Below are 25,364 nucleotides of genomic sequence, written 5' to 3'. Positions count from 1 at the left end.
AGTACAGCTCCCCACTGCTCCAAGATGGCAAGATCAGGTGGCTCTGCTCCAGGAGTACATGTATACAGGTACCTTTCCTGTGGGATTGCATCCCTGCTAGGGGTCAGAACACCTGTAGAAATTATCCTGCAGAAGTCTCATTTAGAGGGAACCGGGGATGATGCATGAGCACAGGCTCAGAGGTTTCTCAGCAGGCTCTGCTCTCTTTGAATCCAGGGTACTTGATGGGGATTGCTGTGACAGTCTGTTCATTATCTCATGGTAGCATGGGAAGGGTGCTGGTTTCTTCCATGGCCAAGTTTAAAATAACTTTCCTTTGCAATTCTAGTGCTGACCTGTACTCTAAATAACTTTGCTGGTCAAACAGGATGTAATGAAAATTCCTGATGCCAGAAGCAGTTTCACTAGGAGCACCTTAACCCAAGAAATTTGATCTAAACCTGAGGCTATTTCTGGTGTGGGGAGGAAGAATTAGATAAAATAACAAGGACATTAAAGCTTCCTAGCTTTAATGTTTCACCTCTTCCACTGACAGTCCCTAAGAATACATTAAGAGTATAATTTAGTACAGTGTCCAAATGCCCATGTGTCACCAGGTAGGTAAGCATCATTATCTCTAGTGCAGCTGAAACAGAGAAGTTAATTGACTTTCCATAAGGTCATGCAGCAAATCAATGTCAGAAAAAGGATTAGACTCAACGTCTTTGGTTGGAGAGGCAGATGTCTAATCCACTAGACCATGAAGGCCTCTGCCCAGGCAACTGACTTAACTCCTAAATCTCATTTTACTCCTGTGTTAATTATATCTGTGTTACCTAGCTCACAGGGTTGCCCTGAAGATGAATTAGTTAATTGCTGTTAATTGGTGCTTTGACAATATTGAATTCTGTAAGGTGGAGTCTATTTATGACAACTGTCTCTTGAAGACACAGTGCCTGAGTACATGGAGTTACCCGATCTTGTATCATGGACTGGACAAATACATTAAGCAGCTACTAGTCACTCAGCAGCAAACCCACCCCCACCCCATGCTATTTTTAGAGTAAGTAGAGAATTTAATGAATATTCTGAAAATAATGAGATCCCCAAGCTCATGAGCACAGGAAAAAGAGGACCTGTGTTGATTCCTGATGAATTTTAATCGGCCATGAAGATGGCCAAAGTTGATTGCTGTGGATCAACAAGTGAGCTTACCAGCTGTTGGTAAGGGAACAATTTGTAGTGTCTGGAGATAGTAGCTAACGTAGTTTATGTACATCTTCCTTTTTAACACCTCAAACTGAGTCACAGTTTGACTTTTGATAAAGGGAAGTGCACAGGCTAGTTCTGTAGGAGGACATACGCTCAAATTATTTTCCTCTAATAAGCATGGTGAAGTCAGAGTAATGAGGAGACAGTAACTTTACCAGTATCCCAATTTTTATTGCAACACTGAACATTAAGGCAATCACTATTCACATACTATCCATTTCTTGTAGCCACTTAGAATTTTTTTTTAAAAAAGGTATTTTAATAAAATTTCCCTGATATTTTCTTAGCATGCAGTGAAGGCATTGAGGTGAAGGCACCTACAGGGTTTTTTCTTCATTTTGTACTTTTCCCAATTAGCATCTGCAAGAGCTGCAGGAAAACTACAAGTATGGAGGGAGAACTTGAAAACAGTGTTGTTCTAAACAGACTTTAATTCTGGTTTAGTAAAATATGATAAATAATGTATTCGGCCTCTCAAAACCGGTGTGTAAAAGTCTTGTATAAGAATATGATTAAATGAATAACAAATAAACACAAATGTTAATTTTAAGAGACTTTGAAAAGTGGAAAGGGCTCTTAGGAAGCTTTTCATAGGTTGCTCTCAGGGACAGCTGGAACTGCAGTCTCATATGTAGAGGCAGAGCTTTTCTGCTACTCTTCCATACAGGTGGACAGAAGAGGCTCCTTGAATTTTTTCCTGAGAGCAGAGACAGCACAGCTTGTTGACTCTGCTGGGATGTATTAGTGCCTTCCTTGTGAAAGAACATGTGGAGAGAGCCAGGGCAGACCTCTGTGAAATGCTGAGCAGCCAAGTTCAACAAGACTAAGTTGTGATTTTGCAATTTGGGGCAGAAGTCAGCTAATAGGGAAGGGATAGGTTTGGTGGTGTTCTGCTCACTAACGTAGTATCTTCTGATACATTTTCCTGAGGCTTATCGCTGCTTCCTTAGACACCTCCATTGCAATTACTAAAATAATGTTGATACTGAATTACCAAAATAAGGTGAAGTTAGGTGAATACTAAAACTAAATATTTCTAAGACATTTGATGTATTTTTCTTCTCTCTTTCAACCCTATATTACTCTCAGCTACCAACCACCTCTTTAATTAGCATAATTTTCCCCTTATTTTTAGCTGTTTAGAAGCTAGAACTCCAGACACAATTAAATACTTGCTTGTGGCAGCATCAAACAGGCAGTCTAGACAACTGTGTTGGACCACTGTTGTTTTACTTAAGTATAGCTAGCCAGTAAAGCACAGACATCTAGTTAGCCTGAACTAATTTTCTGTAGAAGCCTTAGAGTGAATGGAGGGGATGGACGCCACCTAATGCTATTGCTGTTATTTGCCTTTATTTTCCTTAGAATCATGGACAGATGACTTGTCATGGGGCTGTGTTGTTTAAAAAAATGAAACCTTTTAGTGCAGAATGAGCCCAGAGACTTGGCCCATATCAAAAGCCTTGTATTGACAGCAAAGCTCTAGGGAATGGATGGGATGGATCTGTGACAATTTCAGATAGAAAAATATGCTCCAATTAGTTATGTAGAGTCCCTCTATGGCCATTGAAAGGAAATAAGTACTTCTGCATTGAGGTTCATTAGAATTACTTTTGATATATGCCTAAGGATGAGATGAATCATGTTTTAGAAGTTCCTATTTTTCTGCAGTGCTATCTCATGTAGGTAAGTGTATTATACCCTAGTCAGAGCAACTTAGAAGTCCATTTTTCTCTGCATTGCTAGCTCAGAAATACAAAACCATACTTTGTTCAGAAGAAAGTCACTTCTGCAGATCAGTTAGGTGTTACATTATATTGGTGGTGAGCTTTTGTATCTCTTCCAATGACTATTACAACTATTTCTGCTGGAAGTCCCATTTTTCAAAGGATCTCAATGAGATAGTCAGTAGGGCTTTTCAGTATAGAGAAAACTTAACCACTTCTTCAAGCATCTTGTATGAGCTGTGCCGTTTCTTCTGCATTGAGTGCAGTGGGTTAGAACAGCAGACATTTAAGCCTTCTCACAGGTTTTGCATCATAGCCTACAGTCATATACATGTAGGTATAGCAATATAGCTTCTTTAATTCAGCATTTTGGGCAGTTAGGTCCCACAGTCAAGCTGGAGCAATGTAGCGCAGAACATCCAAAGGGCAGGAAATTAATCAAGAATAGTGTGTAAAAGAAAATATTGTAATATTCAAGTATTCTGGAGATGTAAGAAGATTTCTTAACAGGAATCTACTTAGAAATTAAAACACAGTGTTCTGGGCCTGGACCATGTGGCTTCTGCAGCAGCTGTTGTTGGAGGACCCCAGTCTGCATAACTTGCAAATGTATTGGACCATAACTTACCACTGTCTGGTAGGTTTGCCATAGAAATATACTTTTTAGTTTGACAAAAGGGAAAAGGGCTCCCTAAAATGATCAGATCAGTCAGTTTTCACCCATTATAGGGACACATCCAGGACTTCCTTGAAAAGGCTGAAGAAACTGTAGTATGTCCTTCAAGCACTTGCAGTAACTGTCTCTATTTAACTTTTCAAAGGCTTTGTCATATATACAGGGTTCCTGTATGTCTGCACTGAGATAATGCTTAAAATACATTAGAACAGCAGCCCAGCCCCCTGGCTGTGTGATGGCTTTCCTTTGGAACAGTGCCCAGCTCTGGGTCAGTCAGCTTCTACTTCTGGTCACCTGCTGCATAGAAGCCAGTGAGTTTTTCGCTCTTAGCTTCATAACAAAGTGAGAAAGGGAGGTCAGAAAGAACAAAAGCTGTTGCCTTCCCCATGTCTCGCAGCCAGTGCTGAGCCCAGGCTGCAAACTCTGCTGATGCGCGTTGGCCAAGGGCTTGGCTCCCTACCAGCTGAGAGCAGTGTCCATGCAGGCAGGATCATCCTTAACAAAGCCCCTTTCTTTGGATCTGCTTACTGGGGGTGCTGGCAGCAGCTTTTGTAGCAGCTGCAAGGAGCCCCTTGAGCAGCCAGCCCTGAGAGGCTGCGCTCTGCCTGCCCTGGGAGCAGCCTCCTCCTAGTGAGGTGTTTCACAATCCCAGGCTTTTTGAGGAAGAAAAGCTCAGCTGGTGGTGGTTTTGAGCTCAAGGAAACAAAAATTCAGGCGGGGGTAGGGGCTGGTGTGGAGGTACTCAGCAGGGGTGTTTTTGTCCCACGTGGAAGAGGTCTAGACAGGATTGTGGTGGAGCTGCGTGGAGATCCGGGGTGCTTTGCCAGTAGTACAAACATCAGCATGTGTTTCCCACTTTGGAGATTACAGCCTAAACTTAAAGGCTGCTCAACTGCCTGATTACAGGGAATCAATATAAATTGTCAGCAATAGAAAACAACATGCAGAAGCTGTGCTTAATATGCTTAAGCTTTCAAATGGCCTTTGGGTGCAAACCTGCAAAGACACTGCTGTCTCACCATGCCCCAGACGGCAGCGCCAGGCTTGTGGTTGCCAGCCATGGATCATGGGTCTGTACCACTGGCAAATGGGATATTATTTGTAAATGTGACAAATGAGTGGATACTGCTCCACTGCTTTACAAACCAGGTTTTTAATGTCTCTTATTTTCTAAGGTGGTTGTTTCCATGGCTTGTAAGCATTTCATAAACATTTCTGGAATCATTCTCATGATCCCCGTGTGAGGTTGGTAGGTCTCTGCTGCCTGCATTTTGCAGGTGGGCATTAAGGAAGCAAAGAGCAATTACAGTCTCTTCTGTGCAAAGATAGAGTGGTTCATTACTTGCTTTTATTGCCTCTGTCGTTATGGGTCCCTAGGTTCAATTAGAGCCTCCCAGTGCTACTGCAGTACATTAATGACAAAATTACTTGCCTAAGGTTTTTGGGGAAGGAAAAAAGCTGTAAGACACTGCTCAAACTTAGATTTCAGTTTCTAGTCTGGCAGCTCCTTTATGACACCTCAGACTCTGGTGGGCCAGGAAGTCCTCCACCTAAATTGCTGGAACCTCATTAGCTTCCTCTCCTGCACAGAGAGCCAAGCCAGTCCAAGCTGTCACCCAGTGCTGCCGCAGTCCCAGCCCAGCAAGCTTCTTCAAAGGAAACAGTTGTTTCATGTTGTCCCCCATGAAGAAATGAGTAGGAAAGAGAACTGCCAAGAAGGAAGGCCTGATAAGCCTTCTGTTTTTTTCCCCCTTTGCTATCATTGCCACTGAAAGTCTCCTCACAGCCAGCCTGTGCTAAGAGCCAGCCATTTTGCTGAAAACATCCCAGAGCTAAATATGCCAGCAAAGCTGGGATTCCTCTCTCCTAAATTTATATTTTTGGAGGGTAAATATATACAGCTGAGCTGATTGCTCTTACCGTCTTAGGGGAGAGAAGTAGATATTTTTAGGTTCAGGTTAATCTTCTCCTAAAATAGGTCAGCTGATGGCTGTAAATAAGGAGATGTTTTGTTTATGCACAGAGAAAATGAGATCGTGAGCCCCTTTGGATCTGGGTCTCCAGAGGGACTGGGAGGGGACAGTTCCCAAGGAGAGGATGTGTGCCTGCACTTTGAACTGACAGCCTCAGGAGATTTTATCCCCTTCTCTGAAATACAGCGCTGCACTGTGCCCCAGAGCAGAGGTCTATAATCCATCTTCGGAAGTTTAGATGACTGCACCTGTAGTGTAGGGAATAAGTTCTTGTGATTGCAATTTCAAGGCAGTATTAAAGTGTTTGAATAATAATATTTCAGCCCGCTCTCTCTGCATACCTATTGATTACACATTCACACGGTGTTATTAATGTAGCAGTACTTCTGAGGTTTGTAAATGTCTTCATTAAGGGATAGGATTCAGAAACAGAGGTATGTATTTAGCTGTGCAAGTAGTTCCAATCACTCTCAGCTGGTTTCAGGCCATACAGATTTATAAGTAAGGGTCTTTTGAATGGTAAACTCAGCAGATACACTATGATGGTTGAGTCCCTGATGCCATCATATTAGGGTGAGAAGAATATCTGTAGATTACAGTGAGGTTACAGTTTCATTCTGTGATGTTTCATGTGGCCAAAAATACCATGTTTGTGAAGGCATCCTCCACAACAAGATCGAGTGGCGTATTTTCTAAAATTTACTCTGCATTTCTCAAAAGAAACTCCAGTGACACTCCTGCAGAGCAGGTTATGTTTGCTTTGCTGATACTAAGTGGCACCTTGAAAAAGGAGGGGACCACTGCAATTAAGATTAAGCAAAGGTGCTTAATCTTTTTAAAGGTACTATGCAAAGTGAGTAATGGTATCCACCACACTTTGGAGGATACTTTTGTTTGCCGTGCAAAAAGTAAATTAAATGTCTTAACATTATCCTCATAACCATACTGCTTTTCCTAATGAAGCAGCTAATATAAGTGCCTAATATTGTGATTGTAAATTCAAAGTTCATTAAGTGTTAGTACAGCATTCAAATTGGCTGGAATTACCACATGCATGGCCCAGAAAGACCGACGTAAGGTCAGAAATGTTCCTAGGACATTTAGCATTTAAAATGTCATCCTAGGACATCCTACTGTTCTGTTTCTCTAGTTCTCTTACAGTGGATATTTATGCAAGCCATAAAGGGGAAAAAGAAAAGGATCAGAGGCTGGCACACCAGATTTTGATGTGTTCCATAAGAAAAGCAGTTGTGTAGCCACTACTAAATGTGATGTAAAATCAATTCTCAGATTAGTTCTAGACTGAGACAGCTGCCACTAAGCCTGAAAATAAAGAAAGAAGTTTTGTTAAAACTCCTGACCACAACACCAGTTGTGTTAAAACTTCTTCCTGAGAGGAAGAAACAGGAAGAGGCAAAAGAAGGAAGGCATGACGATCCCTAACATCAGCTCTCAGATGGAAGTAGGAATGCTGGGGGGATGACCTGGTGCTGCTGGTGCCTTGCAGCACTGGATGTGTAACATCCCCACAGCACACCCTGTTTAGACACCTCTTTCAGTCAGTATGTGGCAGGTGTCCCACACCACAAGTGGCAGAGATCAGTTGTCTACACCTACAGGTCTGTTTGCTGTTTGGCATGCTCCAGGCTGCGCCATGGAAAAACATTTAATTTGCTGGGATTTTTTTCTTCCTTTTCTGAGTAGAGCCTTGAGAACCTGCAATCCCAAGATGCACAGCTCAGTTCAGTGTGCCATGTCTGGTTTTTACTGCCTTTGTGTCAGATTTCACAGCAAGTAGTCACTCCCAGTTGCAATCCCAGTGCTTGGGAAATGGATGCATCCCTCTTATTGCTCCCCCAAGGTATGGGTGAGCATGATAGGGCAAGAAAGATCTGCTGTCACTCGTGCTCGTGATCATTCATGGGAGACATTCTGTGTTACTCTGCACAGCTCTGAGCTCTGGACTCTTCTTAAAGGCTGCCACAGCATCCTGTGAAGGTGCTATGCCTGACTGAATTCTTAGAACAACACTATTTGTTATTATTTGTGTTACACCCATCATCAGTATGATTGTGATTTAGTGTACCAACTTGAAAACAGTCAATTTATTGTATTAAAGAAGTCAGCAGATTTGCCTGTGCTATTTGTGAATCCAACCTCCAAAATCACAGTTGCTTTCAGTTTGGGTTTTTTCCTTTGCTTTATATTTTTGACCTCAAAGTCAGGTCATATTTAGACTTTTTTCCCATTAACTGGAACTTCTAAAATTACACAGGACCTTCCACCTGATTTCTTTCTTTGAAAAGCCAAAGAAAATGGCTTTTGCAAAACTATGTGTCTCAAAATGAATTTGACAGGCATCTTCAGTTCTGTATGTTTCACCACCTTGTGGGTACACTCTTCCATTTCTTTTCCAAGCCAAATGTCTATTCCCACCTTTTCCTGAGGTGACTTGTAAATCATACTCTGAAAGAGAATAATTTTGATCTAACTTAGAGCTTTATTTTTTTAGCAATGATCAGTAGAGTATATTAGTGTTGCTTAGTAATGAAGTCTCTTGAGACCTGTCTGGCACATTTTTCAGAACATCCTATACTATTCCCTGAAGAATGTGACAACAAGATCAGATAAAACTGTATCAGGAAAACATATAGAATACTACTTATATTACCAAATTTTATTTTTGTTTCAATTTCAGGAAGGACAGAAATGAACATTTCAGTATGATTGGACTTCCTACTGCCTGTTTTACAGCCAGTGGTGCCCTATAATTTTTCATTAATATGCTCATGAGTTTCATCAGTTTTCATGTATAATTTCCTCCTTGGATGTCCTCTATTGTCACAGGCAATGACACTATGTAATTCCAAAAATGTTTCCTTCTGGGCATTTAATTTTTACTCACATCTGGAACCATTCTTGGTGCATGGCCAATATGAGTTTCCCAGTGCAAGAAGAATAGAGATTATGTGGAGAGAATCCTGTGCAGGGCCACAACAATCATTGAAGGGCTGGGGCATCTTTGCTGTGAGGGGAGACTGAGATCTTGGACTGTTCAGTATGGAGAAGGGAAGTCTCAGAGGGTCCTAATACATCTGTATAAATTGAAGGGATTGGGGAATGAAAGATGAAGAGGCAATTGGTGTTGCTCAGTAGTGCCCACTGGCAGAATAAGGGCCAGTGGTCATTAAAAAATACTACATTTCATCTAAACAGAAGAAAACATGCTTTTACTGTGGAAGTGGCTGAGCAGGTTGTCAAGAGGGATTGACAGCTGGCCACAGAGATTTGAATATTGTGGAGATATTAAAAACCTGACTGGATATGGTGCTGGAAAAAATGCTTTTGGTGTCCCTGCTTGAGCAGGCTGTGGGACCATATGATCACTAGAGGTATCCACCAGTCCCTGCCATCCTGTGACTCTGTTTTACATTAATTTGTAGTCCCGTGTGTTTGTACACATTACACTTCTTGTCTGTGATGTAGTCAAAATCATGCATGCTGTTTATCTGTATGCTATAAACTCATGCCAGTTTAAATGATCAGTCTCAATTTTAATTATTTCAGGTCCCTAAAGTAATTGCTATAACCCTGAAATTCTTCCAAGAACATCAGAATTCATCACGCTATGGCAAAGTCTTTATTTTTGGCTCTTAATCATTTAATATGTGAATACATTTCTCTCAGTATTTGTATTCTTATTTTACATTTAAAAAGTATTTTTATAAATAGCTATTTCCCCCAAGACCTAGACCATGCATATTAGTACCATGTCTTGTTATTGTTATTTTTAAATGTACATTTTTACTAGATTTGTTTTCCATTTGCCCTTTCTATAGAATGATCTCATTTGTACATCAAGTCATTCTTACAAAGTCATTTTAATGGGAAAATTCCAATTACGGAGCTCAAATCTGGCCTGAGTCACATAGGCACAACTGTTGACAGATGCTTTGTAATGGGCTACAAAGTATTTGTGCACAAACCCCAAGAAATCCAGCCTGACTCTTAGAATTCAAGCTGGTACATGATGGCTTAGTGGCAGTGCTGTTCTGTAGCCTGCAGGAGTCTGAGAGGCTGTAAATCTGGATCACTAGTGAGTTATATAACAGCCTCTAAGTGAGTCAAATACATTAATGGTTAGATAAGATAGATATTTGTATGTGTATTCAGATTGTAATTAGAGTTTCTAAAAAAGCTGAAAATTTATGCACATCTTCCCCAATCAACAGGCTTTGGCAGGGATTAGCAATACTCCCAAGATTAGGCAGTCTGACAATCCTTGTGGCATGTACTAAAAGTCACGATAATAAAGGCTTAGAATGTAACTGCACAATTGGAATGAATAAAATAGAAAACAAACCAGAAGCCATCTTTCTGCAATATCTCTTTAAGTTAACTCAGCATCCAACTAGCACAGTTCTGAAAATTCCAGCCATGGCTTGTGGACAAATGGTCTGTTTAATTGTGGAATGTATCTCAAGCATGCTGGGTGGGCATCCAGACATGCTGAACAGGCTGCCTTAACTTAACTATTCAGGCACTACTTTATGGTTCCTGTGAGGTCTGTCAAAGGATTTAGGGGGTGTTTTGGAGAAGGGTTCTTTGTTTCTCAATTATTTTATGCCGTGTAATGCAGGAATGAAAATTTATTGGCAGATATCAGTGGTGATTTTTTTTTATCAGGGATTGCAGCTTAAAAAAATCAGTCCTAGAAATATATCTGGGTCCCATAGACTTGAAGTTTGTGTTCATCCATCCACATTTAGGTTTATTTGGCTTAAGGTGCCAAGAAATAGTCTTCCTCACCACCACTTTTTTGTTTCCCCCTGGAGTTTCTTACAAATATGGAGGAGAGAGAAAAGCAAGGAGGAGAGTTTCTGTCAGAAGCCATCCCTACCCTGCTGTGGGGGCAGCGGCAGGAGAAAACTCCCTGCTTGTGAGCTGCCTTTTACAGGGCTATCCTCCATGCCAAGGCAAATGTCTGGGATCCTCCAGGTCTTACCCACTTGCTGCTGTGCTTTGCTGGACTTTTTCTTAATGTAATTCCTCTCTCTCCCCTGCCCACTGTTCACTGGTATAAGAAAGGCCATGTCTGGCTTTCCTTCCCAGCCATACAGGAGCAGGGAAAGTGTGGGAGAAGAGCAAGGGACACCTTTACTATTTTTATATTGTGTGCTGTACGTTGGATGCTAGAATGTAGAAAAACAGATTTGCTTGTCAATAAATACATAAGAGAAGATATTATTTCTTTCATCATTCTGGTAGGTGATAAGCCTGCAGCCATTTATCAACTGTCCAGTAGAAGTAAATGTCTGTTGTCATTTTCTCACATTTAATAACATTATACTTCTTTGTAATTTTAGCTGTTCATCTGAACTGCAACCTTTTTTTTCCTTTTTCAAATAAGTGAGCATAGAAAAGAAAGGATACTTTAATGAGAATTCATCCTTTCTTTGACAAGACAACAAAATGATTGTAAAGAACACAAGATTAATTATTTGGATTCAGAAATCCAGAAGACATGCACTTGCTTAAAGTAGAATAAACACCAAGCAGTCTCACTTGAATTTACAGTGGCTTTGAAGTTGAGTTTCCTTTTGCAAAACTATCAGCATCATTTTCTCAGCTTGCGATTCCAGAGCTGCAACTACATTTTACTGTCACCCTCTTGGAGACATCACCACTCTGTGTGTAACGTAAAGGAGATGATATATTTCCATATTTCCTTTTGTTGGTACACCTTTCTCATATCTCTAAACAGCAAGACCTAAAGTTGTTCAGTGCTCCAGCAAGCAAGGCTAGAAGGCAACCTATTGGAAGCTTTGCTTAAGTGGAAGAGTGTTTCTACAAAATTTGCTGTGACAGTGAATAATACTGTCTCCATTAGTACTTCTACCCTGATAGCAAAATAACATCATTCTCTACTGTACCCACAGTTTCAGCTTTCAATATGACCATGCCTGATTTTACTGCAGGGGTTATCAGCTGGAGAGCTGGAGCTTCTGGTTGTCAGGTGTGGGGTAACTGGAGTTTGAGGTTTCTGTGAAGATATGGCATAAGGTTTGCAGTAGAAAGACAGCTACCTGCTAAAAGTACACAGGGTTAACTCTCTGGAGGTTTATCTAGATGACCAGAGAAGAGATGTTCAGTTGCCACACCAAGGAGCATGGGGTGGCTTTTTCCTGTCAGAACCTGATGTGTAATAAGGAAAGGAGGCACTAAGTCAGAAACCTTATATTAGAGTTTCTTAAAACAAACCACGTTTTATTATATTTGCATGGAAGATAGATGAGGATCATATAATATATGTGATCCATCACAGTAGAATATATCTAGATTGAGGTAAATTCATGCTATTCCTAATGTGGCAGACTTCTCCTGAAGAGGTAAAATCACTGCAGGTTGCATTGGTTTGGGTTGGGCTCCACAGGCACACATTTGTTATCCTCTTGTGTCTTCAAGGCGTGGCTATAACCATCCTGCCCTTGCACAAGAGTCTTTTCTAGATGAGCTATTCTCTCTTCTCCCATGGACACTCTAATTCCTGGCCTAGCAGTGACACAGCTCTCTGTCTTGTGGCCTCACAACAGATCCTGTGAGGAAGGACCTACAGACAAGAGTCTTCATCCCAGGCAGGCACTGGCCTCATGCTGTGCTCTTGCCTGCCTGAATGCTCTCTCTTCTCACCAACTGGCCTGGGATTGGCACCCCCCTTCCCTGGCATGGTTTCAAAAGAAAACAGCCTCATGAAGTAATGCTTAGACATACCTGTGGGATCTTGAGTTTTGGCATCTTGTGGCCTCTCTCTGAGTTGCAAGTATTTTACAAGAGGAGCTGCTGGACTCCTGCAGCATAGGAGCCCCCAACTCTGTTCCACTACATATGTTTTAGCACCCAGTAAAGGCTGCAATTCACAGCAGAGGTGTTGAATTATTTTTGGACTCCCCTGCCCTTTAGGCCAGACAGAGTAAAGAACCAAAGCATCTGAAATCTTGTTAAACCTTACAGGCCTAAATTCTTGTGTGATTGCAATTTCAATGAATTTGGTTACAGTACTCGCATTGGGAAGCATCTAGCCAGGATGAATTAATGTATATCATCATCAGAAAACAAAGAAAAACCCAATTATCCTGATTGCTGGGATCATTGCAGAGACAGGGGGGTGCTGAGCTGAGATACATCTAGATCATCCCAGAAAGAAAAAAAAAAAATTAGTCCAGTGCTGTTGTTAGGAACTTTTTTTTTTGCATAGGAAGTAACATAGGTAAAAATTGAATTTTCTGACAATCCCAAAGCTACTTAAACATATCCCACATTCCCTGGGAATAATCAGCCCATGAACAACATATACCATATACCACCATTTAAAAAAAGGAGGGCTTTCTGCATTACTTTGTTTAAATGGACCCATCTCCTCCCACTTGTGTTCTCCAGATGAAGCTTTGAAATTATTTACAGTTCATTGTGAACTTGTAATCATCTCAGAGATAGTAAAGTATTTCAGCTCTAAAGGGAAGGTGAAATTCCATGACTTTTTGTGATGCAAATATTTTGAAATAGGGAAGACATTCCTTCTTAGCCTTTCAAAGTAGATCATGACATATAATTACAGTAATTTTACTGCAGAGCTACAAATACAAGCATAAGGAAGGCATGTGGGCAGTCCTGCATGGCTAACAAAGGATGAAAAATTTGTAGATTCTCAACTTCCAAACCCAGGATCAGCCCTGGATACAGCAGCAACTGTCAGATAAGTGACAAAAAATAATTTCAAATTATCAATGTCTTTGTAGTGACAGTAGTTCGTAATTATTTTTTTTCTCAGAAGGCTAGCCACTGTGTAATTACCCATCTCCCACCCAGTTAGGAAATTCTGCCCTGCTCTTCATCTGAATCTGCCTGGAACCATCTTTCAGGCACTTTTTGGGAGTAGTCCAAGAGATTCACCCTGGTTTCAGATTTATGTATGCAAGTATCTATACTCAGAGCTTGAGCTACATCTCAGCTTTTTGTCAGTGAGCTGAATAAGCTGAGCTGCTTAAGTGTCAAATCATGACTTATTTTCCAGTCCGTGGAGGTACTTGTAACCTTCTTTTGACCTCTCCCCTTCTCTGTCTTCATTATTTCTATGACTTTTCTGAGGTGTGGATGAAAAGCCATAAACAGTCAGAGCAAAGGTGTATTGAGCCTAGTGCCCTGCCTCCCACATCCGACAGGGTAACACGAAAGTGCAAAGAAAGTGCTGCTTTCTTCCCTGCTACCTGGTCAAGCATTCAAGTGAAGTTCACTGTGCTACACACGTGCTCTTAGCTTGAACTGGGATTGCTTCCCATTTTCTGCTGGACATTCCTGGTTTTATGGATCCAGGGATCACCCTACCATATTTCTTGCCCTTGCAGTGCCTCAGAAGCTCATGCTGACCCACTGCCTCTGACCCAATGCTTATGAATTTTTTTAAGTCCTCCATGGAGCTGCACCTTTCCAATACAGCTCACTTGCAAACAAAACGCGCAGTCTGATGGAGTGAGAACACATCCTTCAGCCTAGCCTGTTGTCCTTTACTCTCAAGTCCTGATCTGGAAAGCCACCATGTGTTGTCTCCTGAATGAGGATGTCAGGTTTTTTCCAGAAAGAAACATTCTGCATTGACACCTTCCAAGTTCAGAAGTGCAGAAGATGAGATATTAATGTTTGACTTCAGATCACTCCCAAGCTTACCTGCTTTTCACCTTCCATTTGGAAAGTAAGCCTTGCCTGATTTCCAGACATTTTAGTACAATGTACTCTGGCCTACTGTAACATACTTGCAGAAGTGTGACCTGAAAACTTTTGATGCTAGAGGAGTTCTAAAAAGTAGGAAAGCTACTTATATTAAATGAAATATAATTAAATTTAGAGTTGTCTCCTGGGGTTTTTGAGACCATCTGCAGAGGCTTAAAATCTAAACCCAGCATTGACAGTCTGTAAAAGAAAACTGAGATTTCCTTATAATACTGTGATCACTCTGGGTGTTGGAGCATTAAAAGTTACACCAGCATTACAGAGGAAGGAATGAGCTGGCACTACTGCAACCACATTTAATTCCTAGGACTTCTAAATGAACATGAGAGAAATCACATACACATCTGCAGCTGTGCAGGTGTTTTCATACCATCACCCATTCTGCTATGCACAAACACCTACCCTCTCCTTGCAGCTCCCTGCCCCATTCCTGCTCTCCATGCATTCTCACCCTTGCATTCTGTGTCTGCTCTTCAGCATCACAGGCACAGGCAGGCACATTCCAGCTTCCTTTACCCACATGCAAGGCCTGTGCCCTCACCCACACGGACGTATTCCAGTCAGTGCATACACACCAGACCCTGCACCTGCACAGGGCATCACTTAGAATTCTGTCCTGGGGACTGGACAAGACAAGGAGGGTCCTTGTTGTCCTAGCATTCAAGGTGTCTGAGTCCATATGAGGGGGAACTTCAGCAAAATACCTCTAGCAGTTTGCTGGGGTGTAGGAGCCACCAGTGAGGTGAGTATAGGTCTGAGCTGCTTTCCTAAATTGAGTGGTTGTGATGGATTATATTTATACCTTTAGTGTTCCAGCCTTTCACAAACCATCCCACACATCTCTTATATTAGAAGGCTTCAACCTAATATTTTTTTTGAGCTGGGCATATGGGACCATGATTATATCATCTTTATTTGTTTTTCTCCATTTACTCTCACTCCTCCATTCTTCTCTCTCCCTGTCATTATCATTTAAAGATCCACTAAAATATTACACAGTGGTTTTTACTCCTGACTGTCTTTTTCCCCCCCTTGTTGGCAGATGCTTACCCCAATTCTGAAGTGATCTATGTGTGGACTAACAGCACCACAACGTCTGTGGTGGTGGCTGAAGATGGCTCACGACTTAACCAGTACCACCTGATGGGACAAACCGTGGGCACGGAAAACATCAGTACCAGTACAGGTAGGGGGAACATTTCCATCCCACGGTTGCTGATGGCTGGAGCAGGAGGGGAGATTCACAGGATTCACTTTGCAATAAGGCTAGGGAAGCACCTGTGGGAGGTGGAGTGCCAGGGAGAGCCTTTGTTCAAGTGTAGAGGCACTTAAACACTGAGGGTTAAATGCTGGCTCTTAGGTACATTGCTGAAGACACATCCAGGCTCCTGGTATTTACAGGAGTGCCTGAGAAACCTCACGCAGTTTCTTGGCGATCGCCCTCGCTGTGGCTGCCAGCGCTGTTGCTGGCTGATTTCCCCGAGGGAGGAACCACCCTGGGAGGCAAACACCACCCACGCATTTGATCCGTTTCAATCATCGCTTTAAAATGATTGCTTGATGGAACCGCGTGGGGGGGAAGGGAATGGGGGGGACTGTGGCATGGCAGGGCTGTGCGGCGTGTCGGGGGGACCACGTGGCCGGGGAGGAGGCGCAAGCCCCGAGGATCCCCGTTCCCTCTCGGGCTGGAAGCGGAGGCGCCAGATGTGGCAGCATTAGGGAGGCAAAGCAGCTTTAATCCCCGGGCGGGCATCCACGTGAGCCGCGCCCCCCGCTGCCCGAGGCTCCCGCGCAAGGGCAGCCCTGGCGGGCAGCGGCGGGGGGGACTCGGGGGGTCGGGGCCGGGACACGCATCACGTGCGCGCAGCGGGACCGGGGCTCCACCGGGTTACACAATGCGCTCCGCCGGAGAGCATTGGTGGCGTCCAGCGAAGGGAGGGGGAAGAGGTGGAAATTGAATAGCCTGCCGTGGAGAAAAGGGGCATTTCCACTGCTGGTGGTTGCAAGGGGCTCGGGTCGGGGAACGGGGTAGCCTGCGGCAACATGCCTGGGAGCAATTCCTGCAGGCAAAGCCCACCAGAGTGTGCTAGTGATATTCTGTGTCCCTGGAGAAAAATGATGGCCAGAGTGGGAGAGGACAAAGTATGGATTAAATTAGGAACCTTTTACTATATGTAGGAAGTTAAGGAGACATGAAAACAAGTACATATATGTACACTTGCACACAAAGTTAGTTGGACCAGAACATAAAGATGCACAAAACTTTGTGCTCCACCTGGCAAATAAAGAAGAGACATCTGAGCTTGGTGCTTGTGCTCCAGAAAGAACAGAAAGGGAGGGAAGGCTCGCCTTGGGCAGCCATTAAACTTGACTGCCATTTCCATCCTATAGACATTCACCCCCTCCCTTGCCTATTTCAGGAAAAACAAAGCTGATGCTAAAGAGAAGATTGATAAAGTCAAGAGAAACATATAAACAGAGTGGTCACTTTTGCAGAAAAAGAATGAGTATACTATCTCCCATTAAAGAGTAAAGACACTTTTTTCCTTACCAGTTCACCATCATAGCCGCATTGTTTTCTGCAATGAATGGCAGCTCCCCTCTCGCCTTCATTGTTGCCAAGAAAAAGATCCAAAGGATGTACTGGGGCATCTCCTACAACCTCGTCCTGCTCCTCAGAGCAAGAAAACCATCCAGCCCAGGCAGTGAGTGCTCCAGCGTGTCAGCTCCAGGCCACTTCCAGTTTGCTGCTTTGCCTGTGAAAGCTCCTTGTACTCCTCAGCCCAAGGAAATACTCCAGACAAATCCCAAAGTTTCCGCACAGTAAACACCTCCCTCACGTATTTAAGATTTATAATAAATGCTGTGTTTCCAACGTCAAGATTTTATATTAATGTCCTGGGTTACATCTGGGCTGGCTGGATTCTGATTGCAGGGTGGATCACAAAGAGCAGGACACAGATTGTAACCGGGGATTAGCAAAATACAAAAATCCGATTTTGCACAGGGAAAGCATCAGTCAACGATGGATTTTCTGGAGTTCATCAAGCTCGTAGGAGGCCAGTAATCAGCATTACTTACGAATGGCCATCGAAGGCATTTCTTCCTTCTATTGAATTGTTGAACGTGAAAAAGAAAAAACAAATAGCTATTGCATAATCCAAGTGCTTGGATTTTTGTGGCTTTTATGACACACGAGTCAAACTATACAGCCATTGCAGTTGCACAGACAAAATGTTTGTGTATGTCACAGGTCATTTATGCCTGTCTTTCCAGCAGACTTTTTTTTTTAAAATGGAAGGTCCAGACCTGTACTGGTTCCTTGGGATTCTGCTGATTTGTAGGCAAGCTGCCGTTTGTCTGGCTTCTCTGAAAAAAAATACCCTGGCATTCCTAATTCTCCAGCTAATCTTGAAACTTGGAACATTTTAGCCATGGCACAGAAAACAGCTCTGTCATGTGCCACCTGTTTGGTTTTGGGTTTTTTTTGGCAGTTTGTTTTTTTTGTTGTTGTTGTCGTTGAGGTTTTTTTGTGCTAACATCCCCAAATGTTATTCACCTGAAAGAAAGACATTTTCCTTCTCACTCTGCTTCTAACAGAACCAACACCTATTATGTCCTGGTGGCAAAAGTGCTGAAAACAATGATATGACATTTGACTCCAAGGGGATCTTGCTGCTTTCCACAAACAGTTGCCCGTTTATGTTCCCCATATCCAGAATCTCTCATAGCTAACTTAGGATCTGCAGTGGCACAAAACAAAACATAAACCCACTCTTTTGTATACTGCCAGCTGGAGCCTGAGCTCTGTAATATCCAAAGCCGAAACAATAAAAGAATCACTCAGCTCTTCATTTTGAACCAACTAATCCTAAAGATGAATATTTCTCTAGAATCACTATAAAAGGGAACATGCGTTTTTTATGGGCCAAAATATTCTGGATGTCAGCATAGTCAGGGAGGTGTGGTCCGAATGTCAGGATCTTGCCAGAACAGCCATTGATAGAACTGAGTCCAGGTACATCTAGTAAACAAACAAGCCTGGGGGCTGGTCTAGCCTCCTTAAAGTACTCAGCTGAATCTCAGCATGAGTATATGGCAATGGAATAATGTGTGTAAGATCCTGGAAAATCTGTAAGCGGGATCTCCAGAACTCCATCAACTATATACCAAAAAAAAAAAAAACAAAAAAAACCCAAAAAAACCATAGCAGCTTTTAAGGCATAAAAATCCCCTTAAGAGCAGCAGCACAGTTGCACAGCTCCATGAAGTGCAGCCATTTCTGCTCTAGGGCTTTTCATTAGTACTAGATTTGTTTTTGTTTACTAACAATAATTTGTTTTCTGCAGTGATGAGTGGACCCCATCAGAAACAGGATTCTCTTTTAAGTGCTACATAAACCTATAACAAAAATTAGCTTTTGCTCAAGAAAGCTTATGGTCTAAGGATAAACAGTGGCCTTGCAGAAGTAAAAGGGAGCTTTGCTGCTCCAACAGAGCCAGTATCTTGTTCTATAAACAAAAGGCCAACTCAGGCAGCTTTTAGCTTCACTTTAAGCAGTGGTCCCAGGGCATTAAAAACCAAGCTGCGGGGTTTTCTTAAGCCATAAGTCTAATGGAGGAAGGATTCCTGGTATAGATGTCTCTGAAAGGGACAGCATGTGAAATCAAAGAATATATCAGCTGGGAGAAAAGCAAGTACAAAATCAAGGTGCTGTGATTATTTCAGTGGAGAAGAGTTTTGATAGGTTAAAGAAAATGGTAAGGTAAAAATCAGCTGTGGAGGGCCATCAGAACGTAGGCACTCATTTCCTGTGTCTTAAAAATGAAAAAAGGAGGGTCCTGTTGCTCTTCTGAAGCTGTGTAGATTCTTTTTTTATTCCAGCTCTGAGAGCATACTGTCAAAATCGATAATGCACATTGTCACTCTGTAGTGAGCAAACGGGGAAACTGTGACTCAAACACATCCCAGTGCAGTAGCAACTGAGAAACAGTCCCTCTGCCTGAGATTACTGAGGCAGGCAGACCCTGCTGCAAATACTCCTTTAGAAAGAGCAAGTGGGCTTCCTCCTGAGACCATTGCATGTTCAGCCTCCCTGGTTCGAAATTACACTAAATGGAAGGGAATTAAGCTTTTCTTTGCAGGGGTTTCCCCCCCAGTTTCACAGTATTCCACGTCCATTTCCACACCACTCTTCAGGGAACCGTTTCACCAGAAAATCAGACTCCAGAAAAAGACATAAAGATTGAGGCAGGATGTCAGTTAGGTATTCTGTGTTATTCCACTTTCTGTCTAAAATTCTCAGCATGAACAAAGTCTGTAAACTTGATGCAGAATAGCAGAGCTTCTGTAGCGTAGTGTATGAGTGCAGCTATACCTGCAAAAACCCTTTCACTGTAAACCTGTTCTCAGCTAATTAGCCATATTGTCAGTTAGAAGTAATCTGCCAAATCTAATAGCTTAGTAATGCTGGCAGCAGCTCAACTCAGGCTATTCACTCAAGGCAGAATCAATCTGTTGGATATTTTCCTTTTGTGGATGTTCTGTAGAGACTAACAGTCAAATCTTGCAGCAGAGATTATAGCTATAGTTGTTCTTGAAGGACAGTATATATTTCAAAACAGGCATTTCTCTGATTCATCAGTACCCGATTGAATGATGCCTGCTTTTAAATTACTTTGATATCAGTGAAGAACTTTTAGGGCTTGAAGGGATGAATTGTTTTTTATTCTTACCTTTTGTTTTTACTGTTACTATTCCTAGGTAAATAGTAGCATGCTTTTAGCTAGAAAGATTTTGGATTTGGGGAGCCGTTACCATCAAGAATAACCTTCAGTAAAAACTACATGGTTTTCCAGAAATACTGTGAAAGAACCAGGGAGCAGTTACCACCAGGAATAGCCCTCAGTAATGACTATATGGTTCTCCAGGAACAATCTGAAAGAACTGGTTAAGGTTTGAATTTTTGTGAAACATTAGGGAAGGTGACAGCTGGTCTGTTGATTTTTGAGTGCATTTATTTCGACTTGTATTGAAATTCAGAGGAGCTGATAAATGGCATATTAAGGCAATGCTGTGCATTTGGCATATGAAAAAGAAATGGAATTTAGCACTGCTGTGGCAGCTTTTAGGGAACTCTCCATGCAGGCAGTACAATATTCATTGCACAGGTGAACAAGACAGGACACAATATCTATCCAGAAACAGAAACTAATCTTTTGTAGGGCTAAAATGTACCAAATTGTAGGAACACGGCATGCATTAGAGGGACTTTTTATTTCTGGACCAGCAGTCTGAAGGGTTTGAGTACTCATATTAATAAGACATCCCAGGATCCATATGCAATGTGGCAGTTCTCACAGAAGATGCTGGGACTGGCAATCCCTAAAATGTGGTGCAGAAGGAGTGTCTGGACCCATTTTCATATTTGAAAATTGATGGCTTGGCCATAACACTTTCACTAATGAGGTTGCTAAACCTGCTGCTAAATCAGGTTTCGGAGAGTTGAGGGTCTTAATTATTACTATGCTGCAAGAGTTTGTAGGACTGAGCCAAAACCAGAGAGTGTTGAGGCAGTGCCAGCAAACCAGATTTTTAAGCCTGTGAACATCACAACATTCCAGGTGCATGGGAGGACTGCAGCTTTTCAGTGTAGTAGGAACAGCAGTCATTGTCTTCTGCTTTGGAGACCGAATGTGAAGACTGTGAGGATCTAGCAGCACCTCTGTCTCAAGTCTTGGTTTTCCACAGCACATAAATCCAGACATTTTTCATAAAATTAAGAATGGCGGAGTGATATCCTCTAATGGAGGGTTGGAACTGGCCTTATTCAGTACCTAAGTCAGTAAGCCTTCCTTATTTTACTCAAATGCACATTTTCTTCTTCCAGGTGAATATACTATTATGACAGCCCATTTTCATCTGAAAAGAAAAATAGGTTATTTTGTCATCCAGACGTACCTTCCTTGCATAATGACTGTGATCTTATCACAAGTGTCATTTTGGCTAAACAGAGAATCTGTCCCTGCTAGAACTGTCTTTGGTGAGTATCCCACTTTCTCCTAGGACACAGATAGGATCTTTGTGGCTTGTCAAAGTGACTTGCTGTAATAAAACCACAGTTCACAACTGTTTATTTCTGCTTGAGGTGTTGTAAATGTTTTCTCCTTCTCTTCCAGTTTAAACTCAAAATCAATTTAAAAGCCTTTTCTGGGCTGTTTTTGTAAAGTTGTGACAGAAATTGGTCAATCAATTATGTGAAAATTAAGGACAGAAGATAGAAGAATACAATTAGTGTGATTTGTTTTGGGGTTTTTTCCATTTCAGTGGATGCTGGATGGTTTAGAAAAAAAAGACATACAGATTATCATACTTAATGTATACCCTAGCTAAGCATTTGAAGCAGATATCACTTCAAGACATTTTGTTCATCTTTGTTGTAGGATCTTTATCTCGGAAAACCATGCAGAGGTTAATTAGTGACAATTATCTCTATAACCATCAAACAAATTAATATGACTTTGCATTTAGAAAATGTGTATTTACTCAAGAAATTGTTATGGAAAAAACCTTTGGGGTGTCATTTAATTACTTGGTTTATCCCTAGAAAGCTGCAGAAAATAAGCACTTGAGAAAGTGAAGGTTGATGAAATAGAAGATTTTTACTAGAAGAAAAACAAGGGGAGTAGGAACAGTTTTTTAAGTAAAACTTTGTTCACATATTTGAAAGGAGTCACTCTCCTGTACCAGCCTCCTGAAGTCAATTGGCAGCTTTGTTCAAAAATCAGCTCAGCAAGTTGTATGGAGAGAATACAGGTAGTAGCATCACTTTGCTGACTTACTCTAGGTTTACAAAGCTGTAACTGAGAGTTGAGGTTTTTGATCCTGGGGAAATGTTCCCACAGATGAAAGCATTGGCTGTTTGTCATTTACTATCATATGGGAAAGGAGGAGCTACAGTCAAGGAAACCAGTAACAGTCAACAATTTTAAACATGCAATCTCTGTATAAGAAAACAAAATAAGAAATCCCACTTCATTCTGACAGTTATAAACCCTGGGCTTATGTTACCCTAAAAATCCTTAATTAAACACACTACAGCTAGAACTAACCAGAACTCCATAGAATAAAATATCTGAGGGTGAAGGCTTTCATTTTTTCTTATTCCTTCAAACCACAATATGCAAACACTGATTGACTTCATGTGGCCTTCTTAGATATCCTGCTGAACTGGGACCTGCTCATAACTCATATGGGATCCCATAAGGGTTAGCAAACTCATCTCTGACTCTTATTTTTTTTCTTTGCAGGAGTAACAACAGTCCTCACCATGACCACCTTAAGTATCAGTGCCCGTAACTCTTTGCCAAAAGTGGCCTATGCTACTGCAATGGACTGGTTTATAGCTGTTTGCTATGCCTTCGTATTTTCGGCATTGATTGAATTTGCAACAGTCAACTATTTCACCAAGAGGAGTTGGGCATGGGATGGCAAAAAAGCCCAGGAAGCTGCAAAAATCAAGGTGCTTAAGTTACATTTTTCAAATATCTAAAATAAAAAGCAGGTATTCAGTATAGTTTAAATAACTGAACGGTCAATTTCCAGCTTCTTTGTGAAAAAGGTATTTAATTACCTTATGACATACTTTTGCTGTGGAGGAAAATTTGCAAGGAAATACATACAGTGCCTTCCCTTCACAGAGATAGACTACCAGTCTCTGTCATCTCTATGAAGAGGACTGCTTACAGAATTACATTGGGCATTGAGTACACAGGACATGGGATTTCAGTGATCAGACTTCTGATAACATAACCATGAAACATGTCTCTGCAGATCAAGCCCTGTATGCTTTCCTAATAAATAACAATGCTCACATTGAGCTCCATGAGTCAGGGTCCCACCACAGTAAAAAAGGAACCAAAGACTAATTATGTGAAAATGCAAACTTTTGAGTTTCATGCTGAAATGAAATTTTTGGGATAGGACTAACTCAGTAAATCATCTCCTAGAGAGCTCATACCCACAGGCATCCCAAGAGCCTACAAAGAGGCCAAGCTGGCAGGGGCAATGAGCCCTTCCCCATACCCTTTGCAGCAGCTGGGGAAATGAAGTTCACATCTTGTCAGCTGTCCATTGGGCAGATGCCAGACTACATCTCACTGACAAAAGAAGCTGCTAATGCCCATGCCAGGTGGGATGTGGGTGCAGCCAGTGAGTCTCAGCTTTCTCCCATCAGGGAAAGTCACACTTGAGTAAGGGCTACAAAATCAAGGCAAAAAATCTGTTTGGTAGTCAAAGTCAGAACAGCCGACAGGCATTAACGGGCATGCTTGATTATGGTGCTCAGCTTTTTGGGTCAGTCCCTTGAAGACTTGTTTCCACTTTCTGTTCTTGTGGTAAAACATTTTGTTCTTTACACTGCAGAAAAAGGAGCGCAACTTGCTGGGAAATAAACCAACTAATACCTACACCACTGGGAAGATGACTCCTGCACCAAACATGCCAAAGGACTCAGCCCCAGCTGTCATCTCAAACACTACAACTGCTCCAGTGAAGCCTCCAGAAGAAAAGCCTGCTGAAAGCAAAAAGACTTACAACAGCATCAGTAAGATTGACAAAATGTCCCGGATAATTTTTCCAGTGCTGTTTGGAACTTTTAATTTAGTTTACTGGGCCACATATTTGAATAGGGAGCCTGTTATTAAAGGTGCCAATTCTCCAAAATAAACTGAAGTACTCTGGAGCCACATGTGAGCCATACTTACAAAGCAGATGCTACCAAGGAAAATTTGAGATCCAGATGACTTTCTACGTTTGGGCAATATTCTTCAGGAAGTTTTTTGCATGTTTAATAATATGTACAAATAATATTGCCTTGATTGTTTCTACATGTAACCTCAGATGTTTTGGAGACGATTATATTACTTACAGCAACGGATCTTTATAAAAGATCAGAAGACATTGAACATGGCTTCTTTGCTGCTGAGTATCTTGCATTGATAGTTTACAAATAAAATAAGTTATATTTTTTAACTGTTCAAGTGTACTACATATCGTGGTTTTTATACTTCAGATGTACAGTCATATGAATATGGGCTTAACCTATATTTTACAGAAGAGCTCCACTATTGTCATCTGATAAGTTACTGAGTAACGCCAGTTGTAAATGTGCCAAATTATTAAGTGTAGGGCTATGTTTGAGCACCTTTACTAGTTACAGGTAGTGCATTACTCCATAGACAAAACTGCTCAGCCCACTTTTCACTGGAAGTTTAATACAATGCAGTAAATCCTAATGGGACTATGATGATTTTCACTGCTTGAGACTCTAGTTTGCAGTGAAATAACACAGGGAGCAGGATGCTACTTATGTAAATAAAGATGACAGAATCTTGCCCTTAAATGAAAAGACAAAGTTTGTTTGGATTTTGCATTCCAAAGAATTCTCTCTAATAATTCTCAGTATTTATTCCAAAAATTAAGAATTATATTGCATGAAATTAACATAGATTAGGAACATATTTGTGCAAATAAAATTAACAACAGCAGCAGACATTTTTACCAGGGTAAAGTAAATTATGTTTGGATACTTTTCCAAGAAGAAGACTGTGTTATATTAGCAGAGATTAGCAGAAAAGAATTACAGTATTTCTGCAATAATTATTGTTTCCCACTGCAAAAATCAATCAGCCAACACTAGAAAGTGTGATCAGAAAAAAAAGATGTGCTTCATGACAGCAAGGTGTTTCAGTGACAATATTGACAGAAAGGTCTTTGTACTGTCCATCTGAAACTTTTCTATAAAACGCCTTGCTGCTGACAATGTGTTTTGCTTTCACAATGAATGAGAAAATGCAGTCTGAGTTTTCAGCTCTTTCCTCCTTGGCATCCTTTAATTGTTCCAGAGGCTTTTGTAATTAAATCTTAATGTTTAAATAAAAAATGCATTCAACA

The 25,364-nt window shown here is 41.5% G+C and overlaps 1 protein-coding gene across 1 annotated transcript in view; it reads left to right on the top strand.

Moving 5' to 3' along the window:
- GABRA5 (gamma-aminobutyric acid type A receptor subunit alpha5) overlaps window positions 1–25,364 on the top strand; it is a 55,973-nt gene extending 30,609 nt beyond the window's left edge. The window contains exons 7-10 of the mRNA XM_059466826.1: window positions 15,454–15,597; window positions 21,301–21,453; window positions 22,721–22,932; window positions 23,835–25,364. Coding sequence (XP_059322809.1) covers window positions 15,454–15,597; window positions 21,301–21,453; window positions 22,721–22,932; window positions 23,835–24,137 — 812 coding nt within the window. The 3' untranslated portion in view covers window positions 24,138–25,364. The remainder of the gene's footprint in view (window positions 1–15,453; window positions 15,598–21,300; window positions 21,454–22,720; window positions 22,933–23,834) is intronic.

This window comes from Ammospiza nelsoni, chromosome 2, assembly GCF_027579445.1.
Source record: "Ammospiza nelsoni isolate bAmmNel1 chromosome 2, bAmmNel1.pri, whole genome shotgun sequence".
NCBI lineage: Eukaryota > Metazoa > Chordata > Aves > Passeriformes > Passerellidae > Ammospiza > Ammospiza nelsoni.
Note: the sequence above shows the minus strand (reverse complement) of the source record. Positions and strands in the feature narration are given on the sequence as shown.